The sequence below is a fragment of the Manihot esculenta genome, chromosome 1, assembly GCF_001659605.2.
Source record: "Manihot esculenta cultivar AM560-2 chromosome 1, M.esculenta_v8, whole genome shotgun sequence".
NCBI lineage: Eukaryota > Viridiplantae > Streptophyta > Magnoliopsida > Malpighiales > Euphorbiaceae > Manihot > Manihot esculenta.
The window spans coordinates 28,437,295-28,449,211 of record NC_035161.2 but is presented as its reverse complement, the minus strand read 5'-3'; the positions used below and the strand labels follow the sequence as shown (position 1 = coordinate 28,449,211).

The 11,917-nt window shown below is 28.6% G+C and overlaps 1 protein-coding gene across 4 annotated transcripts; it reads left to right on the top strand.

The window, feature by feature from the left end:
• The first annotated feature begins 1,826 nt into the window (after positions 1 to 1,826).
• LOC110629125 lies at positions 1,827 to 9,941 on the top strand. Of its 4 annotated transcripts, none has more exons than XM_021776046.2 (12): positions 1,830 to 2,343; positions 2,611 to 2,703; positions 4,679 to 4,754; positions 4,914 to 5,024; positions 5,101 to 5,217; positions 5,887 to 6,234; positions 6,980 to 7,296; positions 7,602 to 7,701; positions 7,789 to 7,848; positions 8,317 to 8,403; positions 8,712 to 8,852; positions 9,484 to 9,941. In XM_021776046.2, exons 1-12 carry the CDS (start codon positions 2,267 to 2,269, stop codon positions 9,811 to 9,813), a joined length of 1,857 nt encoding a protein of 618 aa, XP_021631738.1. In that variant the 5' UTR covers positions 1,830 to 2,266; the 3' UTR covers positions 9,814 to 9,941. The 4 variants fall into 4 exon arrangements, with proteins under 4 accessions (XP_043812329.1, XP_021631738.1, XP_021631730.1 ...); XM_021776038.2 differs by having other exon boundaries at positions 2,593 to 2,703; XM_021776053.2 differs by having other exon boundaries at positions 2,183 to 2,343; positions 2,616 to 2,703.
• Positions 9,942 to 11,917: the final 1,976 nt, after the last annotated feature.

Below are 11,917 nucleotides of genomic sequence, written 5' to 3'. Positions count from 1 at the left end.
AATATCTTATTTAGTATATGAATATTGTCTTTATTAATAAATAATTTTATATTTTTAAAAATTTATTAAAATATTTTTATATTTTCTCAAATTTATTAAAATGTCATTATTTTTTATCTCCGTCGTTAACGAAATAAAAATAAAAATGAAAGAAGAATAATAAAAAAAAATAGAATAATAAAAAGGAGAAAGAGTAGAATAATAAAAAGGAGAAAGAGTCGGAGACGAAGGGAATAATTTATTTTTACGTTATATTGTTTATGATAAAAATAGACGGCAGACAGATAATAATTTTTTAATAAATTTTTTAAATATAATGATTGATTTATTAATAATAATAATACGTATGAATTACATAAGTAAATTTATCTTTTTTTAATACTATTAAAATTTTTATGCATATATTTATTAATATCATTTATCTTTTAATATTGAAAATAAACAATATGAAGTTTTTTTTTTAAATAATAAATTGAGCCTAAATTCTGAAAAATTTAATAGTCTAATTGGGACAATCAATGATTACAACACAAAGGGAAATTGATTTTTGTATGACCCATAAAAAATTTATAGTTTTCTATTAGTTGAAAATGTCCCCCTGATCTTTTAATAATTTTTTAAATTGAAAAATCAATAATTTAACTTTTAATGTTTAAAATATGAATGCATCCATTAATTAATAAATAAAACATTCATCAATTTGGTTTAGCGATAAATCTATTAAATTAATTATTGAGGGATTTTAAATTTAAACTCTTTATATAATAAATTTTTATAAAACGGAGGAATATTATTTTTTTAAATTCAAAATAAAGTGGCGTTGTGAATGTTCCTAGAACTAATAAATCTCATTTGATGGGTGAGCAGTATTCGGTTCAAATCGAAAAAATCGATCGAATTAAATTAATTTAAAAATTTAGTTTTGTTTTTTATATATTTCGGTTCGGTTCGATTTTTAATTTCAGAAATTTCAGTTATTTCGATTCGGTTCGGTTTTGATAAAAAAAAACTGAAAAAATCAAACCGAATCGATTAGTGATAATAATATATTTTTTCAATAATACAGAGAAATTAAATCATATTAAGATTAAAATATTTTAATTAAATTTTAAAATATTAAAAATAAAGTGTAAAAAATAAAAAAAATAATTAAAAATCAAAATCGATCAAACTGAATCGAATCGAATCGAATCAGACCGGTTCAATTCGATTCGATTTCTGATCAAAATCGGTTCGATTCGATTTTCATAAACACTAAAATTTCAATTTTCGATTTATTCGATTCGGTTTAATTTTGAACCGAACCGACCGAATGCTCACCCTGATAAGAAGCACCATAGATGGAGAACATGTAAAGCCTCAGGGAGCTTCGAGGAGCTACTCAAATAGGTTTTTTAATACCCTCACAAAATAAAAGCTCACAGATATGATGAAGGAAAATAATTAAAAGAAAATAAAAGAAGATAATGTTTAAGAAAAAAATAAATTTTTTTAATTGTATTTAAGGAGGAAAATATTAAAAAAATAGGTTTTTAAATGATGAAATTAAAATTTATCCTTAAATTTTGAAAAACAATGATAAAATATATACATATACTTGTAATTTTAAATATATTTATTTGGGCTTTAGAGCTTTTTTCAATATATTGATTTATTGACAAAAATAAAATCTCTAATCAGCTCTCTGTACAACACATTATTTATAAAAAAACCTCAGCTTAAACTGGGTCTAGTAAAATTCAAGACACCTAAACATGGGTCCTACATGAAATAAATCACAGGAACCCATATTCTATGGGTCTTAGATACACAACGGTCTAGATACACCTAATAATTTCCCATCTTCCCCGTTGCTTCCGTTACCTACAGGACACTGCAAATATTTTTGCAAAACTCAAACTCCTTTGCTGCAAGCGCAGACTTTATTTCTTTCATTTTTCTTTCATCATCGCTAATCAGAATTAACAGGGCTACCGCACTAAATAATTTTAATGGAGCATGATCCAAGAAAGAAGAGCTCTGCTATTGGTGGTACCTCGCCGATGGCGAGGAAAAAAAATGGGAAAAAGAGAAAATTCTTGTTGTGTTTATTATCTTCGGCCGTTTATCCTCCTGCAGCCGAAGCAGACAGGATTTTGGCGGGGTCGCCTGCTCGCAAAGTTTAATTTCAAAAATCTAGTTTTCATGTCTTTACTGCTCTATTCTATCTTTCACTGTGCAGGGAGAGAGAGAGAGATTGATCAGATGAAATTAATCCAAGCATTGAATGCACCCAACAACCCAAGAGTGGCGATATTCAATTCTCTATCAGCAGCTACTACTACATGGTCCCATTTCTTTGTGGTAACTATCGTGTTTCTACTTCAAATTCTTCTTTTCTGAATAAATTCACTTTTCAAATATGCTTCCAAAAACTCTCTCATTTCAATTATAACATACTCATATTAATAACATTTCCTCCTTTCTTTAATACCCTTTTTATAATTTCTGATGGGTGTTGTATTTAAAGTTGGTCTGCGTAGTCTTATATCATTGAATGCTTAAAAGATATGTGAGCTTTGGTACTGCCTCTTTGGTGTTTATGAGGAACAGTGAAATGGATGGTTTCAGTGTAGACGAGAATGAAGATGCACCTAAGAAGAGAGAGAATGGGATTTCTTGGCCACATCTACATACTCATGTCCAACACAGACGTTCCAAGAGGTGTGTTTTATAAACTAAATTTGGTAATTCTTGTTGCTGCTGTTGCTTTGAGTTATGATTATTTATTGTTGTTAATGGCATGTTGATTCAAAGTGGGAAATCATCTAACATGGAAAATAAAATTATTTGAAGGCTCTTGCTTTGCTCTTCTTTGGTCCTTCCATTTGCATCAATTTATGGCTTTTGAATTGAATTATTGCTGTGAGATATAGCTATGAGTATTCTTTGTTTTTATTTTTTTTTTAGTTTTGAATTTGAGGAAAGAGAGACTTTTGGATCCTTTGTTTTGGTTGAAGTGATTGTGGAACTGTGAAGTTGAATATTCTTTTATGAAATGAATATTATGGATCTATGACTTGAGTACTGGTGCATAATTAATAAAGTAGAATATCGAGCTTTTTTTCAAATCATACACAAAATAAAAAGAAAAATTGAAAATTATGTTTGCTCCATAAATATTTTCTTTTCAAATCCAGAATGTTTTGAACTTTTATTCTATAGTCATTATATTTAACTGCGATGTTAAAACTGTGGAAGTTGAAAAAAAATTAGATATATATAAATAAGAAAAGAATAAATATTTTAAATAAAAAATTTTAAAATATTTAAAGTATTAGTTGACTAATCTTTCTAAAATTTCAACTTTGATGAGATACTAAAATAAATAAAGTAAGGTTCTATTTAGTATAGAAAAATAGTATAGAAAAATGGATATAATATGGGATCGAGAGAAATATATAAAATATATATTATACCATTTAGGATAAAAAAAAAAGTGCATGCTAAAAAAATATAAAAAATATTTTCTATAAAATAAACAAAGTCTAAAATATATAATTTTTATACAATTTTTTTTTTATATTTTTCAACATATCTTTTTAAAATTCTCACAAATATAATGTTCTGAAATTTCAACTTGTTTTTTACTATCATTGAAATTCTAAATTTTTTAACTCACAATTTAATAAAATAATTAATAAAAATTTCAAAAATATATAATTCCATTATAACAATTTTATATAACTGATAGTAAGTGCATCCGGGTAAATCTGAGAGATTTTAAGTTCTATTCCCCCAATCTCCGATTTCTATTTAAAAAAAAAACAATTTTATGTAATTTTTCTTAAATAATTATTTGTTTAAATATTTTTTTTCATATTTATATCTATTTAAAAATAAAAAATAATTTTGAAACAATAAATTTATCTATTTTTAATAATAATTTTAATTATTAATTATTTTTTATACACTTTTAAAAAAACTATTCTTAATATTTTTTATAAATAATACTTTGCATGCAGGAAGATTCCTGCATGCAAGTCCCATAATTTGTTTCTTTTTTTTTTTTTTTTGTAAAGTTGGCGATAGTTTTACTGTCGAACCTTCCAGTTGTACAAACAAAAAATCAAACACTCTGGGTCTGTAAATATTTTTTGGCAAAAATAATTTTTAATTTTTTTTTGTTTTGTACATGATTTAAAAAAAACTCTAGAAAACCTCATATAGTTGTGAGTAGGACCAGTAGGTGTAATGAATTAAGCTTGGTTGAGAAAGTCAATGCAAGTTTTGGAAGTTGTAGGGTGATGAGCTAATGAGAAGCAAGTAAAACTTGAAAAGGTAACTGATAGAATCAAATGCTACCTTGAGATTATTATACTCCTGCAAATAGAATTTCAAGATTGGTAACGCTGAGACAGATTCCAACTTTGTGTTAATAGGATAATCTTTTAGCTCTAATATTCTCACTTTTCAGTTGAAAGTGTTTATTCAACTTTCCTTGATTGTATTATGAAGTGAAAGATATAGGAAATATGATTTGATAAATGATGTTCAAGTCCATGGCTTTTGCAAGCAATTCAAAAATGTAAACCTGGGTAGATGAGTAGTTGTGTTTTTTGCCCACAAAAAAAGAGATATGTTGCAAACATTAGATGCATATTCTTTTTTTACCTTACAGCTTTTCTTTTCATTTCAGTGCATTTGGCCGGAAATTGGAAGTTTCAAGAGGTGGAATATTGCACTCCACAAAGAAGGACCATAATGGAACCAATGTTAGACTACAAATTTCATTCATGTCAATTTTGGATTAATTTCATGTTGCCCATTTTACTTGCAACTTGCAAGCCCTGCAAGGTTAAAACTCTTTTGATAAAGAGCATAACTAAGAATAAGTAAACTGACCACTGGGTTTTTCCCCCTGAATTGAGCAGATGTCACCGCTGTCATCAAGGGCTTATAGGACACAAAGTCCACTCCATGACTATCCTACTTGTACAAATAAAAATATTTCATCAGACCATCGAGCTTCCTTAGAACAAGATGTAAGCATCAGAACTACTTTCCTTGCTTTAATATGCAAGGTTGAATCTGAATTTTATTCTCAAAACTGCCTTACAGATTGAGCTGCTGCAATTACGGTTGCAAGAAGAGAAATCTATGCGCATGATGCTCGAGAGAGCAATGGGCCGAGTTTCAAGTACTTTATCTCCTGGACATAGGCATTTTGCTACTCAGGTATCTTTATAATGAAGTGTTTGAATTCCTATAAGGATTTTGTTTTTTGGCGTGTTAGCGAGCACAAGTCAATCTGGGGCTTCTGTTGTGGTGCTTGAAATGTTTCCTTGCTGACCCATTATAGCAGTAGCTTTTTTTCTCTTCATGCTTTGAAGTAACAAACATAGTGATGTAAAACATAGTTGTACAAAAGCTTAAACAATCTTGTTTAATCCTAACTAAAACGTTAGTAATTTTTATAATGTTTTTCATTTGAATGTTCAGAGCACTTAATACTATCATCTGACAGCCACGGTTGTTTTCTTGTTAATCGATACTCTAAATTAACCACTTCTACTCTCTTTTCTGTTATGGAACCGACATCCCTTTCTTTCCTGCTAATGGGCTATGGCCCTTGCTTTTGGGATGGTAAAGCTTTGATACATGGGATGGGAGCCATTTTATGCACTAAAGTTAACAACAAATTAGTTGTTCTGAGCTTGTGAGTTGGTCACTTCAATTTTTTGTATTGCTTCTTTTTTTTGCTCATACCAATTGTCCTCTAAGGAGCAAAATGCAGTGGCATGATGTCTAAGTTCGCTTGGTGTACTTATGGCTATTCTTATTATTTCTCATGAGATGGCAAGTTTAGAGTAAGTGAGTAACCTTCAAGTCATTGCTTGATGTCAGACAAAGGAGTTGATTGCAGAGATTGAGTTACTGGAGGAAGAGGTCGCAAACCGAGAGCAGCATGTACTCTCTCTGTATAGGAGTATTTTTGAACATTGTGTTAGTCGTGCTCCTTCAGAGCAAAATTCAGGGGTCACTTCTCCTGCCCATACAAAGCAAGTATCCAGGAAACACCCAAGTATTATTTCAAGTGCTTTCTGCTCCTCAAAAAAGTTCCCTTTCCGTCCTCTGCAAGCTTTAGTTTTTACCAGCGAGTCAGGAAAAAAATCCTCCAAGGCTAGCGATGCTCCATCGTTCATCAAGAAAAGCGACATTCAATTTGAGAAGATTTGTTTTGACCATATCATGGTAGGATATGTATCTATTCTTCAGTTTCTTTCAGCAGATGAATTACTTGAAAGAATTCCATCTGTTTCTATATTGTTCTTCATGGAATGAAAATTATTTTAGTTTTATCAATTGGCAAAACTTACGAGACTTTTCCGTTCAAAATGTCCATTTGATTCAAAGGTGTATATGTTTTATGAATCAAATTTCTTGTTGTTCCAATAGAAACTGATTTAAAGAACTTGTCAGGGAGAGTGAAAGGTTAGCATGTATAGATTTTCACAGTCCTATCACTTGTATCATTAGTATTGCAAGTATGGAGAGTATCTGAATTTTATCCTGGCCTTCTGCTCTGAATTGTATAATCTTAGATGGGTTGATGCCAAAAGTTTTGTAGCAACTGCCCACAGGCTTTTTGAAGTTTCCTTTGTGAACAGTGGTTGAATAGTCATGCTGGGTTGACTCCTGAAACAAGCCTTCAGTTAAGAATAGGCCTTCCAAGAGGCAGCATGTTTGCACAGAGAATATTATTCTTTCTTTTACTAAGAAATCAAACCTACTACTACATTGATCGGTCATTTAAAGATATTTATTATTCTGTTATTTTCCATTTCATGTAGCATTGATAAAAAAATTTCTTACTTTTGGTTCCTTTTAGGTATTTTGTGTAATGTGTATGAAAAGATACCATATCAAAAAGTGAAAATTTTATATGCAAGAATATAACCAATTATTATTGACTTGATTTCTTGCTGTTATTTTTTAGGCTCATGAAAAGATTCCAGACATGGAGAAAAGTCCAATACTGAGAACTCTAAAAAATCATCTCTGCCAGTGCCCAAGCATGTTGTCTGAGGAAATGGTCAGGTGTATGGCTGCAGTATACTTCTGGCTTCGTAGCACATCTGTTTCTGGAAAAAATAGATCACCTACTTTGTCAAGATCATCCACTAACGTTGTACTTCCCCGGCATGGTATAGGCGAGGACCGAGGTTGGTCTTGCAAATCCATGGAAGAAATATCTCTGATATCAACTGATAAAAGCCAGTTCTCTCGTGCATCCTATGCCATTAATAACTATAGGTAAGTTTCAAATTCAAACCCGTCACTGAAAAAAAAGTGAGGAAATGAAGAAGAAGAAGACGAGGAAGAACTTGAACAAAAAGTATGGAGTTCTGTCTTGTCTCTGCATATGCTGGGTTGTTCCCTTGAGAATTAATTTTGGCATTAGTTTCGCAATCTGAATAAATTTCAGCATAAATCTGTTTAAGGGAAAGGATGAAATGACATGTAACTTTCTAACTGCTTTGCAAATACCCCAATGCTTGCTTGTATGTATTCAGTGGATGACTCTTTTGTAACACACATTTCGTCTTTTCCAATTTCAGAGTTCTTGTTGAGCAACTGGAAGGGGTGAATGTTAGTCAGATGGAAAACAATGCTCAAACTGCATTTTGGATGAATGTGTATAATGCCCTTGTTATGCATGTAAAAGATCACACTACCAGAATTTACTTATTTATCTATTTTGTTATGGATTTATCAATTGACAAGATATAATATTGTATTGGCCAGGCATATTTAGCATATGGAATCCCCCACAGCTCTCTGAGGAGGTTAGCCTTGTTTCATAAGGTATTACACTTCCTTGTTCTGTCTATCTAGCCACACTAACATTAGATTGGCATTATTTCCTTGAGAATATTACTCAGATGTCCATTAGCATGCTCATTGAATTCCTGAGCTTAAGATTGTATTTCTAATTTTATCCATGGGTTTGTTCAAACATTCTTTGGAGTAGCTTCTCTGGCCCCAAAAATTGTCGATAATTTCTGTGGGATGATGAGGAATTTGTTTTTCACATTTCCTTATCCACTATATCCATAGGAATAAATCGTCATGACACATCTTTTTAAACTAAATCTGCTGAAGAACTATGACTAATTTGGCTAAATAATTGAGGATATGAAGAGCTAAACTACAAAGAGTTTTGTGGGTTCAAGTCTGTAGCCTCTGGTGGATTTATACTTAGTTTCTCTTTGGTAACTCTTCATATGCATTCTATGGAGAATAAGAATTGATGGGATTTTCTGTGTAGTGCAGGCTGCTTATAACATTGGTGGCCACATCATTAGTGCAAATGCTATAGAGCAGTCAATCTTTTGCTTCCGCACACCCCGAGTTGGAACGGTCTGATTCTCATCTTCTTTAGTATTATCAGCAATGCAATGCAATCATTCTGCAAGCGCTTTTTGGCTGTATGAATATGATGTGAATGCAATCATAATCTTGTAATCAAATGAAAATTATTACGACAAATGTATTTGGAGATTGCATTTAGATTTTTCTTGGAAGCATCTATTCTTTCTAGTCATTTGAAAGAAGTACAAGGGCATTATAGTTAATGCTTGAACTGAAATATTTAGACTTGATTGAAAGAAGTCAAATTCTACATTTCCTAAACATGATTCTTTTTCATGGTTTCGTACAAATTGCAGTGGCTTGAGACAATCTTTTCCACTACCTTGCGGAAAAGATCCAGTGAAGAAAGGAAACTTATTAGTTCCAAGTTTGGCCTCTCAGATGCTCAACCCCTAGTCTGCTTTGGGCTCTGTACTGGAGCTCTTTCTGATCCTGTGGTAATTTATCGATGCCATTTCTTCTTTGACATAAGATGCAATTTAAATCATTTTAAAATCCATGCTTTCGTGCATATTAGCAATAGGTCTTTTCATAAAAGGGAAAAGTAAGGAAAAAAAAAAGCACCCTATCGGTTTTTTACTTCAAGATTTATGTTTCAATTTGTGTCAAAATAATATTTTGTGGCATCTGCTCGTTAGCAAATACTGTAATAATTTTCAGAGGCTGTCAGAAATTCTGACATAAAAATCATATCACAATATATTACTTTAATACAAATTAAACCATATATACTAGAGAGAAAATAAAAATAAATGTGCGAAACTATATAGTACTTTATCCTTTTAATTAATAACTATATTTTACTTGTTATATCAGTGTTTTTTAACGGTGTATGGAATTTATTATTGTTTGCTAACGAATGTGATATTATGAGATATTATTTTGACACAAATTAAATTATATATGTTGAAGTGAAAATGAATAAAAGTACAAACTACTTTTTTATGCTTTCTCCTTTCTTAAATTAAGTCCAGTTACAGTATCGTTTGTTTTTAGTCTTGCTTTCAAGCCCACACTGATCTTTAATTATGCGAAGTTAATGAGAGCTTTCCCTTTATATATTTGTAGCTAAAAGTCTATACAGCATCAAATGTTAAAGAGGAATTGGAGGTTGCAAAAAGAGAGTTTCTTCAAACAAACATAGTTGTGAAGAAGTCAAGGAAAGTGTTTCTACCCAAATTGCTTGAAAGATTTGCAAAGGAAGCCTCTATCAACTCAGATGATCTTCTCAAGTGGTTAATAGAAAATGTGGATACCAAACTCCATGATTCAATTCAGAAATGCATTGATAGGAAATCAAGCAAAAAGGCTTCACAGGTCATAGAGTGGTTGCCTTACAGCTCAAGGTTTCAGTATGTATTCTCAAAGGATTTGACAGAGAAGCCACGGTGGATATGAGCTTGTTATGATCTACATTTATTGTCCATCTGATCTTTGCCTATTTTAGATGCCACTTTGTAGCCCATGAATTTTTAAATTCCTCCAACAAATGTTTGGTTGGATTTTCTTTTCTTTTCTTTTCTTTTTTTTTTTTTAATTTGGTTTAGAACAACATTGTTGTAACTTCCCATCTAGAATTGACTTGTGTCCTTTTTTTTTTAAAATATATATATATAGGCCTGATGCAATCTGTCGGTTCGGTTATTTAACACGTTTAAATCGAACCGAACCGAAAACTGAATAAATTGGAAAATACTAATCGAACCGAACTGAACCTTTTAATTAACCAAACTATTAAACCAAAATTTATCGGTTCGATTCGATTTTTCGATTCAGACCGATTTATGCTCTCCCCAAGATGTGAGTTTGCTTGCTACTCCTTCAAAAGTTTACACGTGTTATTAGATAATCTATTTAAGGCAAATGCTTACACCTAAAAAAAAGCAAAAGTATGGGTTGACACCTAATTATGTAAGAGTAATTCATAATATAGTCTATGATATTTAACAAAATTTACAATACAGTTTTACTATTTTAATGAGAATTAATTTAGTTAATAAAATAGTATTTTTATTAAAATTCAGTGTTAAACTAATAATAATTTCTGAGTTTTTACTTTATTAATTAAATAATCTTTTTATTAAATTTATAGATAATTAATTGTTAATTAAAGAATCAATTTAAATTAAATAGACTAAATTATTATAAATATTAAAATTATAAGATTAAATCATTACAAATCATTAAAATTAAAATGACTAAATTGTTATAAAAAGTAAAATTTAAAAGACTAAGGGTGAATTTAGTAGCACAGTAGGATTTTTATTGTTTTTTTTATAATTATAAACCGTTTTTTATTTTTATTATTTACTTTTTAAAAACTTTGTGGAAATTATTTATGTAAAAATAAGGTTATAAATTTTGATATAAAAATAAAAAGAAAAATATTTTTTTAAGTATGATATTTAATAATAAAATAAGAATATATATAATTTTATAAATGATTATAAATAAAAGTAAGTAATAAATTATTTTTATAAAATATATAATATTATAATAAATAAAATTACTTTAATATTGAAAAATTTATTAGTTAGCATATCAATTTTAAAAAATATATTAATTCCTCATATTTTAAAAATCTAGTCAATTAATTTTAACGTTGCTACTTAATTTACGTAATATAAAAAAATTTATTAAATAATCCACTAATTTTAAAAATTACATTAAAAAGTTCATAAAATTTTAAAAAATATATTAATTAATTTCACTATCAATTTACTGTTAAATATTATAAAAAAATTTAAAATTCGCTCGATACTAAAAAATTAATTAATATAAATATTTATAAAATTGAGAGACTAATTAATAAATTTTCTCTTGCCATAGAGACTAATAAAAATATTTAACGACTGAAACTAATAAAAAAATTAATTAGCATATTTTTAATAACTCAATAATATTTTAATATATTTTTTAAAATTTAAAACTAATTAATGAATTTATTCATATTATAAGAACTAAATAGTATATTTTTATTACACAAAATCTAAAATACGCTAGATATAAAGAAATTAATTAGTAAGTATATTTACAAAATTAAAATATTAATTAATGAGTTTTTTCATTTCATAATAACTAAATAATAAAATATTTAATAATTAAAATTAATAAAAAAATTAATTAGTAATTTTTTTAAAACTTTAGGATATTTTAATTTATTTTTTAAAATTGAAAAAACTACTTTATGACAATAAAATAAAAATATATTTTGTAAATTAATTGAATAAATATGTATTTAAAAATAAAGAAATAAATTTAATTGATATAAATAAAATCTTGAAATTCTTAATTGTAATCTAATAAAAGGTACACATAAAAATAATAATTTAATAAAATATGTAAAAAGAAAATGAATATTTATAGGTTTTTTTTATTTTTTGAGTTCAAAAATATTTTCTAATAAGTGAAAAAAAATGCAATACTAACAAATGAACAAATTATATGTTTTTTTATCAAATAAAAAATAAAAATCAGAAAACCACAAATAATGAATCTACCT

Coding starts and splice junctions, on each gene's coding strand:
- LOC110629125 (XM_021776038.2), top strand. CDS start 2,267: ATGCACCCAACAACCCAAGAGTGGCGATATTCAATTCTCTATCAGCAG. Junction 5,025..5,100: donor GAGCTTCCTTAGAACAAGAT/GTAAGCATCAGA, acceptor ACTGCCTTACAG/ATTGAGCTGCTGCAATTACG. Junction 5,218..5,886: donor ATAGGCATTTTGCTACTCAG/GTATCTTTATAA, acceptor GCTTGATGTCAG/ACAAAGGAGTTGATTGCAGA.